The 16,673-nt window shown below is 40.6% G+C and overlaps 1 protein-coding gene across 1 annotated transcript in view; it reads left to right on the top strand.

Moving 5' to 3' along the window:
* The window catches only part of LOC121928795 (serine/threonine-protein kinase TNNI3K-like), a 206,469-nt gene that overhangs the window by 84,357 nt on the left and 105,439 nt on the right, over positions 1 to 16,673 (top strand). Inside the window, 5 exon segments of the mRNA XM_042464007.1 lie at positions 1,273 to 1,329; positions 6,112 to 6,204; positions 6,291 to 6,348; positions 6,829 to 7,023; positions 7,866 to 7,970. Coding sequence (XP_042319941.1) covers positions 1,273 to 1,329; positions 6,112 to 6,204; positions 6,291 to 6,348; positions 6,829 to 7,023; positions 7,866 to 7,970 — 508 coding nt within the window.

Here is a 16,673-nt window from a genome sequence, read left to right on the forward strand (position 1 = left end):
TGGTGTGCTGCATCATGGTGCAAAGGCGTGGAGTCATGCATCCAGCATGCGGATGCTCCACCGTGACTCTACTCACAGGCTAGCACTTTGTGTCCCTCTGTACTTGACCTTAGTCTCCTTAAGCCAAGTGTCCTGCATCCTATATCTATGCATTTCATTTTTCTACCTAAGTATCTTACATTCTCCCTGTTGAAGTTCATTTTGTTAGTTTTAGCCCAGCTTTCTAATCTATTCTAATCTATGTATACAAGGTGCTGCAGTTATGTTTCAAGGAAGGAACTGGCAAAACCACTCTTGATTATTCCTTGCCCAAACCTCTTATTTGATGTTAGTTATATTGAAATCCAGGAAATATAAAACATAAATACAACTGCAATTGAGGTATAAATTTATTCATTAATCTCAAGACTTCTTGTTTTGTCTCAGATGTCTTCAGTTTCCAAATTTTAGACATTAATTATTCTTTTCCATCAAACTGCTCAACCGGTAAATAATAAGTGGTATGAAGAACTTTTGCCAGTATGAGCTATATGGGAGTCTTACCAAAAATTGTACACAAAATATTGTCCAAGAAACTGCTGCATAAAGCAGATAACCTTCTGTTTTAATGAAGGTAGAAGATGGATTTTGTTGCATTAATGCTTAATTCAGTAAGACTATTGGTTCCTTGGAAATTACTGGATAAGGTTGTTGTTTTTTAATTCGACAAAGCAAAGCTGCTTGGAATCAATGGGTAGATTGCTCTTTCTCCTATGTTCCAGATCACACATGATTATTCCCCCAGACCATTTATAACTGTGGTCATTATTAATAAAAATGGGCAAATAAACATTATTTAAATACCCTGGCTTTTACTTTTTGATGTTGTAGATACCTAAAAACAGACCTTTGAATCTTGTTCCCTCCCCCACTCATTTCCCAAATCTCTTTCAATATACCACTTCCTAGTTCCTTCCTCCATATGAGAGCCAGTGTGGTGTAGTGGCTTGAGCATTGGACTACAAGTCTGGTAGACCAGAGTTAAAATCTCTACTCAATAATGGAAATCAACTGAGTTACCTTGGGAAAATCACATTATCTCAGCCTCGGAGGAAGGCAAGGACAAATCTTCTCAGAACAAATCTTGCCCGTGATCAAGTTCCCTTAGGGTCACCATTAGTCAGAAAGAAAGGTGCATAACAATGACAAGTTCTTCAATTAGAAATGGTACTTCGCAATTTTCCTTTCAAAATCCATAAGCATTACTCTCTCTCTCTTTTTTTTTAATTTCAGATGGATCTTATGTATCAGTTCCATCACCTCTGGGGAAAATTAAAAGCATGACTAAAGGTATTTTAATTATTAAGGAAGACCATGTTTTATATCTCATTACAAAATGCTTTCAGTAGGGATGAGCCAAATTTTTGCAAACTTTGAGTTGAATCTTGTATCGTTTACCTTTTTACTAATCCTGACTTTTTAAAAGAAAAATGTGAACATGCAATTTAAAATGTCCACAGTTGGTGGCATATCTATTGAACACTGGCATATAGAATGTACCAGTGTTTACAGCTGGGATTCTCCTGGCACAGCAATCATTGGGTGCCAGAGTACCCACAGACACCTCTACAGTTCAAAAGTAAACATTTACTTACATGTTGATGGATTGTGGAACTACAAAATGACATACCTGACTGTCAGCTAGCTGCCCTTTTTTCTTGTACAAAATATCTCTGGGCTCCACTAGGCCCTGAAATCATTATTTGACAATGATGACAGCAGGTCTGGTAAACTTTGGACAATAAGAACTGTAAGAACTTGGGGCTTGCAGGAAGTATTGTTTTGGAAAGGGCTAGACCCCAGGGCTGCTTCTAGACACTCCAGGGATGTGCATCATCTAAACACCATGCCCCTAGAAGCCATCCTCATCTGCCTATCTGTTTCAAGCCAATATCAATCAATCAATTATTTATTATGGTTCAGAGATCATTAATAATAATCTCAGCTCTTTTGCTCCATATATCAGCTCTTACGCTCTGGCCAGGCTTGCAGAAAATTCTCTCGCTCCCCCTTTCTGCTGTCTTACCACAGAAATCACAAAAACTAGCTTGCCTAACAACGGAACTGTATGACACATTTCCCTCAGTTCATATATATATATATATATATATATATATATATATATATATATATATATCTCCTGGGGCTGCAGTTCTTCCTGTTTGCCTGAATGAGACAGGGAAAGGCACCCACCCTAATAAATTATAATGATCATGTTCTTTAAAGCATATTTTTAATGTCAGTATTAACTGAGGAATCGAATGAGTTAAGGGCAGGGGCTGGGGCAGGGGCAGGGGGAGAATCAGGGACTTAACAAAGTAATTAGTGAATTAATTCCAACCTCTGATTCAATGGGGTTTTTTAAATAATAAGAGCTGATGGCATGTATGACTAAAATGGGGCACATATAATGCAGCTTTATTCGGCAGGATATAGCGGCGGTCTCCCGCCGGCGCCATTTGCTCCGCGAGGGAGCCGCAGCAGCCAAACCGTGCAGCTCCCGCATGGAGCAAAAAAGAAGCTCCATTTTGGAGCTTCTTTTTGCGGCGCCTTTATGATGTCGCGAGGCGCCACTGGCGCATTCGCGACGTCATAGGCGTCGCAACACGTCTGGACGCTATGCATCCAGTACGTAAACATGGCGGCCCCCATGTGGAAGGGGCACCGCCATGTTGTACGTATTCTATACGTACTAGGGTTAGGGGGTGCGGAAGCACCGCCCCTTCCTAACCCTAGTACGTATAGAATACGTACTATATGGCGGTCTATATCCCGCCTTTGGTTGCTTATGGAATGCAACAAAAATATTTTCCCCCGGCCCATGCCTTTTGTTCACTGAATGTCTCTCTGTTGAAGAGAAAAATTGTCAACTGTATTACAAATTGGAGAACACAAGTGGTGATAATGATTCAGAAGAATCTCCATTTTTAGTGGAAATCCTATTCAGTTCTATATCTTGACAAACAGTATTTGTGTTGCCAATCTTAGCCATTAACACAATTTTTTTAAGTTAAAAAAGGTTTCCTTTTCAATGTTGAGTAATCTGCCTAGCAATGATTTCCTCTACATAAGTGTACCTGTTTCAAAAACACTGAACATGAGTGGTGCATACTCATCATATGCAAGTATCATGGAAATATAATCCTGCTATCCGCATGAGCACAGCAAAGGGTTTAAAGAGGCAAGGAAGAACTAGAATAAATATCATTTTGTTTCTGATGGGGAAAATGCTCATTACAGGATAAGAATGTCTTAATTCAGAGGCAGATTTTAGTATGCAGTGTGTTGATCATGCCATGTACTTCTCTCTCTTTCCCCAAATCAAAAAAATTTAAGAGAGTTCCCTATTAGGAATGGAAAATTGATGTGTTGCATTTGTAATTCCCTACAAAAATATCAACTTTGCATCTCCTGATGCAAAAGGCAAATGGATGGAGCACATCTGTTAAGAGAGAAGCTGGCAAGCCAGGTTAGAACCAACTAAATGCAGCCTTCAGAATGCTGCAAAGTGGGCCTTCAAGGGGAAACGATTATAATCGGGTTGTTTGCAAAAACAGTTAGGAGACTGAAGGCCAGTTAAGAAGAAAGGATATGGTCTGAATAAGACTCTGGGGACATGGTGTTTGGACAGACTTCAGGGAGTTCATGTTTAACTTCTTTTTCATATATAATAAATATTTATTGTTTTTATTTTGTACAACTGTGTCTAATTGCTTACATGTAAGATTTAAAGGGAAGAACTGGCCACAGTTTACCACTGAACTCACTGATCAGCACAGCCACCTATCTGGAATAGCATCCCCTTAAGGCCTGCATACCAGATTCAGGGAGGGATACTGAGAATAAAAAGCCAGAATGAGTGACAAGGGTCCTAGGGCTGGAACTGCAGGACCAGCATGGAGAGGGATTTTGTCACAGGACATTCCATCAAAAATCTGTGCATTGTATGCACACTGTATTGTGGTGGAGAAGAATTGTACCATGTATATGTGTGAAACCATCTGTATATTTGAAACATGTACAACCAAAACTGGTACAAACACATTTTCTCAGTGGTAAAATGCATTAAACACACAACACACACACACACACACACACAAGCAAAAATGCATGCTAAATGTGATATGGAAAAATGTGTACCAAATATATACACATTTCTATGAAGGAAGGAAGAGTAAGGGGCTATATAGACCTGCCCCCCCCCCCAGGGGTGGTAGAAGGCTGCCCCTTTCCTGGCTGGATTGGGGCCACAGTAACCTCATGACATGGCCCTGATCTGGCCTTTGGAAGGCACAAAAATGATCCAAAAAAGCAGCTCCTTTTTGCACCATCCAAAGGGCACCATAGCTGCAGCAGCGTAGGTGTATGGTGTCCCTTCTGTGCTGCGTCATCTGGAAACAGTGCCAGAGGCACACCATGAAGCCGTGCATTATCTGGAGTGGCACATGGCATCATGGTGCCCTGGGGCGGAGTCAGGGTGTCCCTCTTCTGTATAGGGCCTAAATCTCACAACCCAATATGAAATTTGGATTCCCTGTAGGTAACTAACAAGAAGAAACTGAAAATAAACAGTTTCCTTTCCCTGCTCTCTATTCCACTATATCATTGCAAAAGAGAATTCTAATTTAGGAACTTATCACACCGCTAAAAAACCCAGTTTGCCTATCCCAAGCTGAATTCTAATTCAGTAGGCAGCCAAGTTCTATCGCACATAAGTCGCTCCAGCTCAGGCCACAGGAGCACTCAGCAAGCTGCTTTTCAAAGTCGGAAAATGTGTGATAGAACGTGGCTGCCTCCTGAATTAGAATTCAACATGGGAGAGGTAAGGCAGATTTTTTTTAGTGATACGATCAATTCCTTAGAATTACTAGACTTAAACTGAGGATTTTTTTTTTTAAATCATGCATTCAGTTATACTCCATCTGGCAGAGCTATGAACCTCCAGCACCTTCTCTGTTTAGCTCAATCCTGGTCTTTTTTTCACCAGGAGACAGAGAGAATGAGTAACTATTTGGAATGAAATAGAATAGATAAGATGGTCAAAGCCTGTAGTCATTTCTACCACACTTTCTTAGGATTGCTGCTTTGCATTACCATGCATCCCAAATCTGTGGATGTCTACTGTGTTCAGTAGGGCTTGCTTCAGAGTAAGTGTATGCAAGATTGCATTTTGGTTTACGTTCAATGAGAACTGTTTAACTGTAAAGCACAATATTTTTATTCTAATGAGAAAACTGTGTATCATTATGACTGCAAGCCTTGTAGCATTTCATGTCTCCTGCAAAAATACAAGGTGATCTGAACTGAAGTGAGATCTTCTGTAAGACAACATTAGTGACATAATGGGATGTTGGTTTAAATTAAGAATTAAAAGTGATAAAAGGATTATAATTAAGTACAATCAGATTTAAAGCACCTTCATAAAAAAGACTAATTTTTAAAAAATGAATATACCTTTGATGTGTATTTCAGTTACCTCGTGGTCTTTTTTTTTAATGCACTTTTTTATGTATCTTCTTCCCAAATATTAGTTCCAGGTGTAGCCTCAAGAGTTTGTACCCTACCTATGTAATTAGAAAGCATATTCAAATGTTCTGTTGACAAATGCTTTGATAAACCTGTTATAGCCAAGCACATGGACCAGCATGTTTATCTGCAAATTCATTAGTGTATCAAATCCAGTTCCAGAAGTAGATTGAAATAGGGAGGGGAAAATAAAACCAGACTTACTGGCCACTGCTAGGGATGCAAGAAAGGTAACTAATTCCTTGTATAAAGGATTTTCTACAACCATTACATGACCCAGACAGAATATGCATATGGATCACTGTTCTTTAGTGATAAGCCTCTAAAGCCAAAAAGCTCCAAGGCAGCCAGAATGTTGCAAATCTGTGTTTATTATTGGGGTTTATTGTAGGGTACTGAAACAAAAAGAACAAACAGAACTTACCAGTCAACCAATTTCTTGATGGAAAACACACCACTAATATGTCACTCCTTTATTAATAGTGTTAAGTTTGGTGCTTTTAATATTTTTATTTCATTTTACAAATAAACAATTTTGTTTTGCAGAAAAGGCAGATGTTCTCCTTCTCCGCGCTGGTCTGCCATCCCATTTTCACCTCCAGCTCTCAGAAATTGAGTTCCATGAAATTATTGGCTCAGGTAAAAGGAAGTTGGGGGAAGTGTCAATTTTAGAAAAATAAATGTTTACATGCTACTGCTTTCTTATTTCATTTAATTCATTGTAGGGTCGTTTGGAAAAGTATACAAGGGAAGATGCAGAAATAAAATAGTGGCTATTAAACGGTAAGTGTTAAGGGCATATTCTATTAAGGTACTTTACCAGTTAAACATGTTTAACAATTAACATATTAAATTGTTATATGTTATTTTTTTTCTACAGGTTTTTGAGAACTGAGCGTTTCTTTTAAAAGGGGCTTTTTGTAGCATGCTGTACTGTTTTAATTGTGCTGTTTTGAAACTACTTGTTATTGTTTTTAATTGCATGCTCTAAATTGATATTAATTTTTATTGTTTTTAATTGTACGTTCTAAACTGTTTTCAGTGTTATTGATAGTTTAATTATGTTTTAAAGCTAATCTTTTGCCTCTTTTAGAAACACTGGGTTGTAATTGTTTTTGTTCTTTTTTACTTTGTAAGGCACTCTGAGTCCTGTTTTTTGTTTTTTTTTTTTGACAAGGTAAAATATAAATTAACAGTAGCAACAACAACAACATTCCTTAAATTACTATTGATTTTATTCCCCCCCCTTATTCTACTAACCAGTTACCGAGCCAACACCTACTGCTCCAAGTCAGATGTCGACATGTTTTGCCGTGAAGTGTCTATCTTGTGCCGACTCAATCACCCCTGTGTCATCCAGTTTGTTGGAGCTTGCCTGGATGACCCAAGTCAATTTGCTATAGTGACCCAGTACATATCTGGAGGATCTCTCTTTTCCCTATTGCATGAACAAAAGAGGTAATCTCACTTACTTCTGTGTGTTATTTGGTGCATTCCCAAGGGCTCACCTGTGTTTATAGGGAAATCAAAAAACACTCTCCATGAATGCTGGCACTTGCTGATGATATCATATATGAATGGCTTCATGCTTATTTGAGGTTAACAGGAGACCTCAAGAAAAAGAAGATGGGATGGAAACCAGCTAGAGAGGGCAGGCCAGAGAAGGAGACTGGGCTATTTAAATGGCCCAAAGAGAAAATAAAGGTGGAGAAGAATGATGGGGATGAGGCAGCAGAAGTAATAAGGAATGCATAAGGAGGAAGGAGGGACAGCAACATTGGCAACCGTAGGAAAGGGTGAGCTAGGTAGAAAGATGAAATAGAAAGTTGTAGCAGAGAAATACAGAGGAGTGGGGAGACTAGGGAAGCACTTAAGTCCTGTTGCCAAGCAAGTGCTTTGGAAGCTGTAGGGCTGTGGAGGTCTCAAAACCCATTACCTGGTTGTAGCCCCATCCTGAGGTATACTTCTTCATCCTCTAGGAGACAGTCACAACTACCTGATGCTTCAAGTGTACAATATATCCTCCTTGGTAGCATAAGTCCATATAAGGAGAGGGAGACCCAAAGGACTTGCAAAGTGCCAGGAACCCTTGGACCACAACAAGCAAATTAATAATGAAGTTGTAATTAAGAACAAAGCTATTCCTAAGTGACATGATTACATGTTGAGATCATTTCTTATTTTAACCTACTTTGATCAGCAGATGACACAACTGCCAACTTGTTAATAATTAGAGAATCTGACAAAATTATCTCCCGCCCCTGTAATTTGACTAATATCATGTTTTCTGCGCATTGCAGGAATCTTGACTTGCAGTCAAAATTAATAATTGCAGTAGATGTTGCTAAAGGTATGGAGTATCTTCACAACCTTACCCAGCCAATTATACATCGTGACTTAAACAGGTACGTTTCCCTTTTGGTCTTCCAAGTCTGAAAGAAATGTATAATGTCACCAGGCCTGTAGCAGCAAACTGCCAAAATGAGAACAGTCAACTGAATACAGAGATCTTTCATAACTGAACCCATATTGCTTTTCCAAATCAACTGTCTAGAGGTGTCTTTCCTATTCTCAGGCAAACGAGTGGATTATAAATGGATTAACCAGTGTGAGTCATAAATGCAATTGCGCAGGCTGGAGCTCTCCAGAAAAAAATAACTTCAGAATATGCCCACATAATCCAAAATTTCTTTTTAAAGAGGAGTAAGGGACAAAATTTTGGCTAGGGATGGAAAGGATATTTTCAAAAATATTCTCAAAATAGTTGAAAAATATGTCATTTCAGTATTGAGAAACCCTGATGAGAAGAAACTGGGACTGACAAGAATCTTTGTAAAGTTCAAGGCTTATTCTGTGCAAAAGTCACATGTGCAAAAACTCAGCATTTTCTGCACAGAAACTAATAGTTCTATACAGAAATATAATTTCTTGTCCAGAAAATACAGTTTCCTGCACAGAAAATGCTATTTTCTAGGCAAAACAAACATGTGCGAATTTTGTGCAGTATAAATCCTAAATTGAAAATCTCTATTTATTTATTTATTTATTTTATATGCAGCCTTTCTCCCAGAAAGGGACCCAAGGCAGCTACAGGTAAAATCATTTAAAAACATTACAGTAAAAAAATAAAATAATAATTAAAATCATTGTGCTAAAACCAGTGATTGGGCGGTATATAAATAAATCCTATTGTTGTTGTTGTTGTTGTTATTATTATTATTATTATTATATAAAATAACATAAAACATACAAAAGTTAAAAACATAAACAGAGCATACATCCTTTATATATAAAAAAACTTCTCTGACATGATTATATAATAAAAGCCTGCTTGGATAAATATATATTTCCTGCCAGTAAAAGGAAAGCAAGGAGGGGGCCAGCCTAGCTTCTCATGGAAGGGAGTTCCAGAGGCCAGGAGCAGCCACTGAGAAGGCTCCCTTTAATGTCCTTACCAAGCAAGCCTGTGATGATGGTGGGACAGAGAGAAAGCCTTCCCCTGATTATCTTAGGATAAGGAGAGATACCTAATTTGGCTGGTTTGGCACAATATATACCTAAGTCAAAGTACATATTGTGCCAAACCAGCCACATTAGGTATCTCTCCCCATCCCTAGTTTTGTGTGTGTGTGTGTGTGTGTTGCCTTCAAATCCTCTGTTAACTTATAGCAACCTCATAGATTTCATAGACCTTGATTTCATACATATTTATGCCAGTTCCTTCCTCTGAAATATAGCCTACAGCACCTGGTATTTATGGGCAGTCTTCCTTCTGAGTATTAATCAGGGCTGATCCTGCTCAGCTTCCAAGATCAGATGGAATCTTGTGCCTTTTAGGGAATACCAGCCTGGAAATAGAAATGCATTAATAACCAAGTGAATCAATTGTTACTTTCATGATACCTCACATGAGGGCTTTTTCATGTTCTGTTTGTAACATCGGAAGATTCAACAGCCCACTGACTAGAAATAGTCTTCCTTAACCTATCATCTAAAACCTATTACAATTGTTGTGAGTTTCATTGTAATAATTAATACCTAATTTGAAAGACATCAACTGTCTGTCATGCTTGAGATAATTTTGGAAGTAATTAATTCATCTTGATTTATTAACTCAGTTGGAGTGCAGGTGATCATCATTAGAAAAGCTTCCAACATGTTTGAGGTATTTGCTTTGCAGTAAAGATTTACAGAACTTGATCTATATGATAAAACCAAAAACTTTTGTTTTCAAGGTTGACATTCTTGATGTGGTACTCTTTTTCCCAGTTCTTCCCCATGAAAAACAAGTAAAAGGCTTTTCCCCCTCACTTTCAAAAATCCCACTATTCCACAATTAAGTCCTTTTACTTGCTTATAACAACTGCCTTTGAATCAGTTCAGTTAGCTAGATAAATATAATAAATACTTTAAAACACTATGCATGTAATAGTCATTGTTTTACTGGCAGCCATTGCCGGAAACTGACTTCCCTGCTTCTCCTTTCCTCAGCCAGAACTCCCCCCCCCCAAAAAAAAAACCCCACTCCCAAATGGGGACATTACAGCATGGGGTATGCCTTGGTACTAGAGGCTAAGGAAGAAGTGCAAATCATTGAAAATCAGATGCAAGAAGCTCATCAAATTGTCTCTACCCCATATTTAGGGAGCCCACCACCTTTCCACACAGTTTTGCGTGCCACCTCTGGAATAATATTCATATACTCCAGAGGACAGGATCAACATTCAAAATGATCTGAATAGAGTAGAAAGCTGGGCCAAAGCTAACAAAATGAAATTCAACACAGAGAAATGTAAGGTACTGCACTTAGGGCAGAAAAATTAAATGCACATATATAGGATGGGAGACACATTGCTGAATGAAAGTACATGTGAAAGGGATCTAGGAGATCTACTTGGATCTAGGAGTCCAAGTAGACCATAAGTTGAACATGAGTCAACAATGCAATGTGGCAGCTAAAAAGGCCAATGCAATTTTAGGCTGCATCAATAAAAGTATAGTGCCTAGATCAAGAGAAGTAATAGTGCCACTGTATTCTGCTCTGGTCAGACCCCACCTGGAATATTGTGTCCAGTTCTGGGCACCACAATTCAAAAAGGATATGGAGAAAGTGGAGCGTGTCCAAAGGAGGGCGACTAAAAGGGTGAAGGGTCTGGAAACCATGCCTATGAGGAACGACTTAGGGAGCTGGGGATGTTTAGCCTGGAGAAGAGAAGGTTAAGAGGTGATATGATAGCCCTGTTTAAATATTTGAAAGGATGTCATATTGAGGAGGGAGCAAGCTTGTTTTCTGCTGTTCCAGAGAACAGGACCCGGAACAATGGATGCAAGCTACAGGAAAAGAGATTCCACCTCAACATTAGGAAGAACTTCCTGACAGTAAGGGCTGTTCGACAGTGGAACAAACTCCCTCGGAGTGTAGTGGATTCTCCTTCCTTGGAGGTCTTTAAGCAGAGGCTGGATGGCCATCTGTCGGGGATGCTTTGATTTGGATTTCCTGCATGGCAGGGGGTTGGACTGGATGGCCCTTGTGGTCTCTTCCAACTCTATGATTCTATGATTCTATGATTCTATATATGATTTGTTATCAGATTGAATAAATGTGTTTGTGACAGTTGGGAAACCTTGTCAAAGAGAATAATAGATGAAAGACATTTTTGCAACATGTTTTTGTCCAAGGAGTCCATTGTATTCAAGAGGTTATTCTGATCCTTGGGTATGATGGCAGAGGGTGGGGAAGGAGCCATGAGGATGTCAGCTTCCACAAACTCACATCTGACAGAATGTGGCAGGCAGCATAACAGCATAACTGGATATCACCCTTAAGTTTCAACATTTTGCATGTGTTCCTAAGAATATATGGTGACCGCAGTGGATGTATACATAAATCCTGTGCATGTTATCAGGCAAGGTTTCTAGCGGGTGCCTCCTACATAGCTGCATGGATTCCTCTGTTGGTCTGGTGTTGTAACTCTTTAAAAGTTTAATAAAATAAAAGTTTTATTTTTATACCACCCTTCTTCAAATCAAGGCGGTGTACAGCAGAATTAACAGTAAAAAATAGTTACAAACAATTACAGTGTACAAAAACCAATAGAAACCTAAACATGTTAAAAACATTACAACCTCATGCCAGCCTAATGCTGGCTGAGGAAAGGGGGATGGAGGTGAGTACACATTCTGGGGGGAAGTATTCAGGGGTAGGCTTGTTTGAATAGGTAGGTTTTCAACCCCTTCTTAAATTGGGGTAGGGATGTGGCTGCACGGAGCTCCATGGGCAGCGAGTTCCAGAGGCTGGGGGTCGAGGTCGTAAAGGCCCTTCTGGAAGTGGAAACTAATCTGGCCTCCGGAACTCTTAAAAGTTGCTGCCCTGATGATCTGAGGGTGCGGGGCGGATTATATGGGGAGAGGCGGTCCATCAGATACCCTGGGCCCAAGCCATTTAGGGCTTTACAGGTAATAACCAACACCTTGTATTGCGCCCGGAAGCGAATAGGCAGCCAGTGCAGATCTTTAAGCACTGGAGTTATATGACTGGCCCTAGATGTGTTAGTGACCAGTCGAGCTGCCATATTCTGCACTAATTGCAGCTTCCGGGTATGGTACAAGGGTTGCCCCATGTAGAGCGCATTGCAGAAATCCAAGCGAGAAGTTACCAGAGCATGTACAATAGTTTCAAGGTCCCTCCGGTCCAGGTAGGGACGCAGCTGGCGTATCCGCCGAAGCTGATAACAGGTGCTCCTGACTGTCGCATCCACTTGAGATGTAAGGTGGAGCGACGAGTCAAGGAGCACCCCCAGACTGCGTAGGGAGTCCTTCACGGGGAGCGTGACCCCGTTCAGGACAGGTGGAATTATCACCGTCCCTGGGCCAGGGGAACCTATCACAAATTCAGGCTGAGTCTGTTTTCCCTCATCCAGCCCATTACCGACTCCAAGCAGGCCACAAGAGGAGAGATGCCATCCCTGGTCACTGCATCAGTCGGAGGCATAGAGAAGACTATTTGGGTGTCATCAGCGTACTGATAACCCCGCGCCCCATGTCTCCGGATGATCTCTCCCAGCGGTTTCATGTAAATGTTAAATAGCATGGGGGACAGAATGGCTCCTTGAGGGACTCCAGATGTAAGGGCCCTCTTGTCGGAGCATACGTCCCCCAGCTGCACCATCTGGGACCTCCCAGAGAGGTAGGACCGGAACCACTGGAGCGCAGTGCCCCCGATTCCCACCTCTGCCAGGCGTCCCAGAAGGATACCATGGTCTATGGTATCGAAAGCCGCTGAGATGTCCAAGAGCACTAGCAGGGACACGCTTCCCCTGTCCATGCCCAGACGGAGATCATCGACCAAGGCGACCATGGCAGTTTCAACCCCGTAGCCCGCCCGAAAGCCGGTTTGAAATGGGTCTAGATAATCCGCTTCATCCAGGATCGATTGAAGCTGGAGAGCAACCGCCCTCTCGATCACCTTCCCCAAAAATGGCAATAGCGAAACTGGCCGATAATTATTATGCAACAGGGGGTCAAGGGAGGGCTTTTTTAACAAAGGTTTTACTATGGCCAATTTCAATTTGGATGGAAATTGCCCCTCCCTCAAAGATGTGTTGATAATCCGGTGTAACAATGAGGTCACAACCGGGTCCCCCTGTGCCGCTAGCCATGAGGGACAGGGATCAAGAGAGCAAGTCGTCTTCCTAACACTTCGAAGGATCCTGTCCACATCCTCGGTACTAACAGGCTCAAACCGATCCAGTACAACTGAGTCCACGGAAGCTCTGGATACCTCTGCTCTAGGTTCTGCTCTAATGCTGGCTTCAAGACCTTCGCTAACATACATCTTCTGTCTCATGTCTGACATGCAAGAAGTGGAGAAGTGAACCGATGCTCAAGGGAAGCCACTAATGTATATCAGAGTCCTGTGCTGCTTTAAATTATGGCCATATGGGCATACAAAAAACAGAAACAATGTGCCATACCTGGGATTGATTGAGAATATTGCTTATCTCCAACTCAGTCATGGTATAATTAAGTATATTACTCTAAACACAATCATAGTTTACAATCTCCATCTTCTTTGTCATTGTCTGAAACAATTGATCTGCAGCAAGCTGAAAGCTTTACAGTAGCTATTAGCTACTCAGAAAAATTCCAGTGCTGGTAGTTCTGTTAGACCAAGAAACTAGATTTAATCTCTGCAAGCTTTGTGAGGAAATAGAACTGCTGTGCATTTCTAGTTTACATACCAGTGACAGCAGAAACAGCAGCAAAAGACATAGTCGTTTAAGGTTCCTATACTCTCAGAGTATATCTAGCCACCAAACAGAGAAAAAAAATTATAGTGCATAAAAGGGCAGTCTGGAGCCTATATTCTGTTTTTAATTTGTATCTGCTTAATTATGCATATTCAAAGATATACATACATACATACATACACACACTATAAAATAAACCAGGAAGGATATAAGAATTGATTCTGACACACACCAAAACAACTCCTGACCCGTTGAGTCAGCTGAAATAAGCTGGACATTTCTCAGAGGCAGAATTTGAGATGAAATCATAGAATCATGAATTTTGAATAGCCCCCAAGGGCCATCCAGTCCAACCCCCTCCCATGCAGGAAGACATCCATCCAGACTCCTTTTAAAACCCTCCAAAGAAGGAGACCCCACCACTCTGCAAGGGATTGTGTTCCACTGTTGAACAGCTCTTAATGTTTGGGTGGAATCTCTTTTCCAGGAGCTTGCATCCATTGTTCCATATTCTAGTCTCTGGAGCAGCAGAAAACAAGCTTGCTCCATCCTCAATGTGACACCCCTTCAAATACTTAAAACAGGGCTATCATATCACCTCTTAACCACCTCTTCTCCAGGCTAAACATACCCAGCTCCCTAAGGTAAAAGGAAACAAAATAGGAGGAGGGGACACAGAAAGAAAGCAACTTGGATTATTTTTTTTAATGAAACAATTGTACATAAGGCTGGATGTTGCTCATAGTGTGTGCACATGTCTTAGAAAAACCTTTATTATGCTTTCCTAAAGAATGAAGTCAGGCTGACAATATAAAATAGCAAACTTTGGGAAACAGACTAGATTGGAGTTGTATGAAGAAACCTGGCATGCTGAAGTAGAGGCAGAGGTTCACTGCATCTCCCACATTTAGGAGGGGACTGACATTAGTATGGCCTATCAGTGTGTGTACAATGGAATAAAATAGTTGTGAGGTTATGCGGGAAGGGAGTAGAAGGAGAGCCAGGGTGTGATAGTGGTTTGGGCATTCGACTATGGCTCTGGAGACCAAGGTTTGAATCAGCACTCAGCCATGTAAAATCACTGGGTGACCTTGGGCAAGTCACATTCTCTCAGCCTGGAAAAAACAATGGCAAACTCCCTCTGAGCAAATCTTGCCAAGAAAACCCTGTGATCGGTTGGCCTTAGGGTCACCATAAATTGGAAATGACTTGAAGGCACACAATAAGAAGAAATCCTTACTAATCCTTCCCATGGGAATAATTACCAATGTCCAAAAGCCATGAGTTCCATTTGTTTTGGAGGGGTCAGCAACAACAGAAAGTGGTAAGAGATGAAAGACACAAAGGGACATTCTGTCTGAAAAATGTGTGTGTGTGTGTGTGTGTGTGTGTGTGTGTGTGTGTGTGTGTGAAAGAGAAAGAGTAAGAGAGAGAGAGAGAGAGAATGCTGCTTCTGAAATATTCAGTGATAATGGAAGAACGTTTATTTTTCTAGGACTTAGGTTTATTCCTTTCACTGTCTCCTCAATATCCCATTAAGAAATTAAGTTACTGAAATTTGCTGTAGTCCATATAGTCTGCATATATTTGACAGAGCTGCACTCTGGTATTCTTCTGAACTATTTAAAGCACAGTTCTTCTTGTTGTTGTTTTAAGCACTTCCCCACCAATGGCTTGGAATCAAGACCTATATACTAAAGCCAAGCTGCAATTAGAATGGAAGCAGCTTCACTGATATCTCAGGGAGTTACAGCACAATCCTTAGCGTTAGAGGCTGTGTTGAATCCACACTGTGCAGTCAAGTGTGTTGGAAGTTACTTAGCGTGACCGTCATCCTGGCCTGAATTTGTGCCTACATTATGGCTGAGTCTCTGACTGGCATAACCCAGTCCCTCCTTTGCACCACTCTTTCTACACATCGCTTTTGACTGTTTTGCCAAGAGATCATACCTATCAGAGCCATTGTGCGGGCAGATTGCTCTGTTGGCAGATCTCTGCAGTCGGGGCAGAAGAAGGATTCTTGTTAACAGAAGGGGTTTTCAGACAGCAGAGAAGGCTATCGATAACTGCCTGCAGGTAGTACACCTTTGAGTTAGGATTACACTGCAACTTCCACATTTAAGATAAGACCAGATACAAACAATAACAAAAGTGTAGACACATTTTGCTTATTTGAGTGTTTAGATCCAGAGACTTGCACATATCTAAGCAGATATATATGTGCAATGTTTACAGGGACATAAATGAAAGCTTTTTAAAATTGTGACTTTGAGCTTCAAACTTCACTAATGGATGGTAGCGTTGGAGCAGGAATCAGTGTTAGGACACCCAAATCTGTATTCACATCCACTGTCTTTTGAACTAATTACAGTTCATTAATCAAATGAGGTGGAAAGCCTGTCATTAAGCTTTTGAATAACCATTTCTGAACTATTCAGGAGCAGGATTCCCACACCTGACAGGCAATAAAAGTAGAAATTGTAATAAGTATTCATTGCTGTATAAACTGCTACATGATGCTTTCCACAGAAGCTCTGGAGGTCATCCTATTTGTATGTGTTCACTATTATATACATTTTTCTGTCTGTAAAAACTGGAATCTTTAGTGCAAAATACAAAATTGCAACATTATCCTCATGATCTGGTTCCATTTCTCTTCCTAGAAGGAGCTCACAATTCAGTAATTAGCTCTCAACTCACACATTAATTTTGAAGTGGGATATTGTAAGGAAACAAAGTGTGTTACAAAAGGAAGGCTATGTAATGTCTGCTCTACTGTTTCTTCTCTCTCTTGATCGGGGACGTAGCCAAGGGGAGGTCCACCCCCCCTTCCGTTAGATACTATGAATGGTGCATGCT

Source organism: Sceloporus undulatus, chromosome 4, assembly GCF_019175285.1.
Source record: "Sceloporus undulatus isolate JIND9_A2432 ecotype Alabama chromosome 4, SceUnd_v1.1, whole genome shotgun sequence".
Classification (NCBI taxonomy): domain Eukaryota; kingdom Metazoa; phylum Chordata; class Lepidosauria; order Squamata; family Phrynosomatidae; genus Sceloporus; species Sceloporus undulatus.